The 414-nt window shown below is 51.4% G+C and overlaps 1 protein-coding gene across 1 annotated transcript; it reads right to left on the reverse strand.

The window, feature by feature from the left end:
• Window positions 1-3: 3 nt before the first annotated feature.
• Window positions 4-411, reverse strand: LOC107734763 (tyrosine-protein kinase transmembrane receptor ROR2-like; the record flags this gene model as incomplete). The annotated part of the gene is made up of 1 exon (XM_016546699.1): window positions 4-411. A coding segment is annotated over one exon (408 nt), but the record flags the coding sequence as incomplete, so codon positions are not given.
• Between the last annotated feature and the right edge of the window lie 3 nt (window positions 412-414).

Raw genomic sequence — 414 nt, forward strand, 5'->3', positions numbered from 1 at the left:
TTGTCTGTTGCGAACCATCTCAATCACATCCTGGTTGGAATAGCCACAGTACGGCTGAAGGCCATAGCTGAATATCTCCCAAAGCACCACGCCGTAGGACCAGATGTCTGAATCGGTGGAGAACTTGCCATACAGTATGGCTTCTGGGGACATCCAACGGATAGGCAAGGGACTGGCTCCCATTAGCTTGTAGTAGTCGGCGGAGTAGACCTCCCTGAACAACCCAAGGTCCAGGATCTTAACGTTGAGCTTATCGCAAACTAGAATGTTACGAGCAGCCAGATCCTTGTGTACCACGTGGTGGCTGGAAAGATACTCCATTCCGGCTGCTATCTGTGTGACGATGTGTAGGAAGTCTGCCTGTTCCAGAGTGGATTTGACCGTTTTGTCGTCATCAGAGCTGCCGACGTCCGA

The sequence above is a fragment of the Sinocyclocheilus rhinocerous genome, unplaced genomic scaffold (genome assembly GCF_001515625.1).
Source record: "Sinocyclocheilus rhinocerous isolate Xijiao unplaced genomic scaffold, SAMN03320098_v1.1 C35234430, whole genome shotgun sequence".
NCBI lineage: Eukaryota > Metazoa > Chordata > Actinopteri > Cypriniformes > Cyprinidae > Sinocyclocheilus > Sinocyclocheilus rhinocerous.